Consider the following 2,483-nt stretch of genomic DNA (forward strand, 5'->3'; position numbering starts at 1 on the left):
CAGGAGAATGGCGGGAACCCGGGAGGCGGAGCTTGCAGTGAGCTGAGATCCGGCCACTGCACTCCAGCCTGGGTGATAGAGCGAGACTCCGTCTCAAAAATAATAATAATAATAACAGGCCAGCTGCAGTGGCTCACACCTGTAATGTGGCTCCCGGCACTTTGGGAGGCCGAGATGGGAGGATCACTTGAGCTCAGGACCCCAGCCTGACCTACATGGCAAAACCCCATCTTTGCCAAAAATACAAAAATTAGCCAGGTGTGGTGGTGCATGCCTGTAGTCCCAGGAGGCTGAGGTGGGAGGATTAATTGAGCCTGGGAGGGCGAGGCTGCAGTGAGCTGTGATCACACTACTGCACTCCAGCCTGGGTAACAGAACAAGACCCTGTCTCAAAGAATAATAATAATAATGATAGGCCGGGTGCAGTGGCTCATGCCTGTAATTCCAGCACTTTGGGATGTTGAGGTGGGCAGATCACCTGAGGTCGGAAGTTTGAAACCAGCCTGGCCAACATAGTGAAACCCCATCTCTATTAAAAATATAAAAATTAGCCAAGTGTGGTGGAACATGCCTGCAGTCCCAGCTACTCAGGGGACTGAGGGCAGGAGAATCGTTTGAATCCAGGAGGCAGAGGTTGCAGTAAGCCGAGATCACACCACTGGACTCCAGCCTAGGTGATAGAGCGAGACTCCGTCTTAAAATAAAAATAACGTAATAATGGCAAGGTCACATGCTGAGTGCCTAGTATGCGCCAGCGCGCAGGCTGCAGCGGCCTGGTCTCATTTCCTCTTCCCCAAGCCCTAGCAAGCAGGCTCAAATGTTGCTTCACGGAGGATGCTGAGGCTCCTCCGTGATGCTGAGGCAGCAAAGCTAGAGTTTGAATTTGAGTCCACCTGACTCCAAAGCCCACATTCTTAACCCACCATCTAGTCTCCCACGAAGGAAGTCTTCCCTGAGTCTAGCTCAAATCTTTCTGTGCACCAAAGCCCCCGGACACCAACCTTCCCTGCCTGCCTGCCAGGTCCTGGAGGAGGAGCCGGCCACTGACTCGGCATTTGGGACCCAGGTCTTGGCAGTGATGAGACCCCCACTTTGGGAGCCCCAGCTGCAGGGAATGGTGAGCTGAGGGAGGCCTGTGGGGTGCAGGGCAGAGGGGTGGGCTCCGCAGCCAGCGCCTCAGCTGCCTCTCCAACCCTTCAGGAGGAGCCCCCGGTGCCAGTCAGCGTCCTCTGCCGCTTCCCCTTCTCCTCGGCTCTGCAGCGCATGAGTGTGGTGGTGGCGTGGCCAGGGGCCTCTCAGCCCGAGGCCTACGTCAAAGGCTCCCCGGAGCTGGTGGCAGGGCTCTGCAACCCCGAGACAGGTGCAGGGGGCAGCCCCTGAGGCCCCCTGGTTGGGCATTGGCACAGAATGGGGTGGGTGCCCAGCCTCTGTCTCTGCTGTCCCCTCCTCGTGACACCTGCCTCTCCCCGGCAGTGCCCACCGACTTCGCCCAGATGCTGCAGAGCTACACGGCTGCTGGCTACCGTGTCGTGGCCCTGGCCAGCAAGTCACTGCCTACTGTGTCCAGCCTAGAGGCAGCCCAGCAACTGACAAGGTGGGCCTGTCCCCTGTCCCACCCTCTCTGAGGACAGGGCAGAGGGAGGCTCTCATGCAGGCAGAGCCCAGGGAAGATGCCCTGCCTGGTGGCTGGGAGAGGGGCCCTGGCTACTGCGTGGCCTCTGATCCAGGTCTGCCCACCCTCCAGGGACACTGTGGAACGAGAGCTGAGCCTCCTGGGGCTGCTGGTCATGAGGAACCTACTGAAGCCACAGACAACGCCAGTTATCCAGGCTCTGCGGAGGACCCGCATCCGTGCCGTCATGGTGACAGGTACAATGGCATGTAGGGGCCCGGGCTAGCAGGGCAGAATCCACCCCTTCCTGGCAGAGAGAAGGGGCACCAGGGATCCCCTTTTGGGGCATCTTTTTGGGCCCTTGCTTCAGGCCAGGTCCTTTTTAAACATTTCGTGAATCTGCACAATATCCCCCCCACCAAGTGGTAATTGTCACCCCTGTTTGACAGATGAGGAAACTGAGGCTCAGAGGAGTGGAGTGACTTCCAAGGAGCCCAGATGTGCTATCAGACAGCCCGGGTTCTGGGTGGCGCCCCTGAGAAATGGGGATAATGATGTCAGCCTCAAAGGCTGTGACAAGGCCGGGCGCAGTGGCTCATGCCTGTCATCCCAGCACTTTGGGAGGCTGAGGCGGGTGGATCTCGAGGTCAGGAGATCGAGACCATCCTGGCTAACACGGTGATACCCGTCTCTACTAAAAAAGACAAAAAAATTAGCCGGGCATGGTGGCGGACATCTATAGTCCCAGCTACTTGGGAGGCTGAGGCAGGTGAACGGCGTAAACCCGGGAGGCGGAGGTTGCAGTGAGCTGAGATCCGGCCACTGCACTCCAGCCTGGGCGACAGAGCGAGACTCCGGCTCAAAAAAAAAA

The 2,483-nt window shown here is 58.1% G+C and overlaps 1 protein-coding gene across 1 annotated transcript in view; it reads left to right on the top strand.

The window, feature by feature from the left end:
• ATP13A2 (ATPase type 13A2) overlaps positions 1-2,483 on the top strand; it is a 21,074-nt gene that overhangs the window by 12,173 nt on the left and 6,418 nt on the right. The window contains exons 15-18 of the mRNA XM_011934058.1: positions 1,022-1,117; positions 1,201-1,360; positions 1,474-1,594; positions 1,745-1,869. Of these exons, the coding sequence (XP_011789448.1) occupies positions 1,022-1,117; positions 1,201-1,360; positions 1,474-1,594; positions 1,745-1,869 (502 nt within the window). The remainder of the gene's footprint in view (positions 1-1,021; positions 1,118-1,200; positions 1,361-1,473; positions 1,595-1,744; positions 1,870-2,483) is intronic.

The sequence above is a fragment of the Colobus angolensis genome, unplaced genomic scaffold (genome assembly GCF_000951035.1).
Source record: "Colobus angolensis palliatus isolate OR3802 unplaced genomic scaffold, Cang.pa_1.0 Scaffold130, whole genome shotgun sequence".
Lineage (NCBI taxonomy): Eukaryota > Metazoa > Chordata > Mammalia > Primates > Cercopithecidae > Colobus > Colobus angolensis.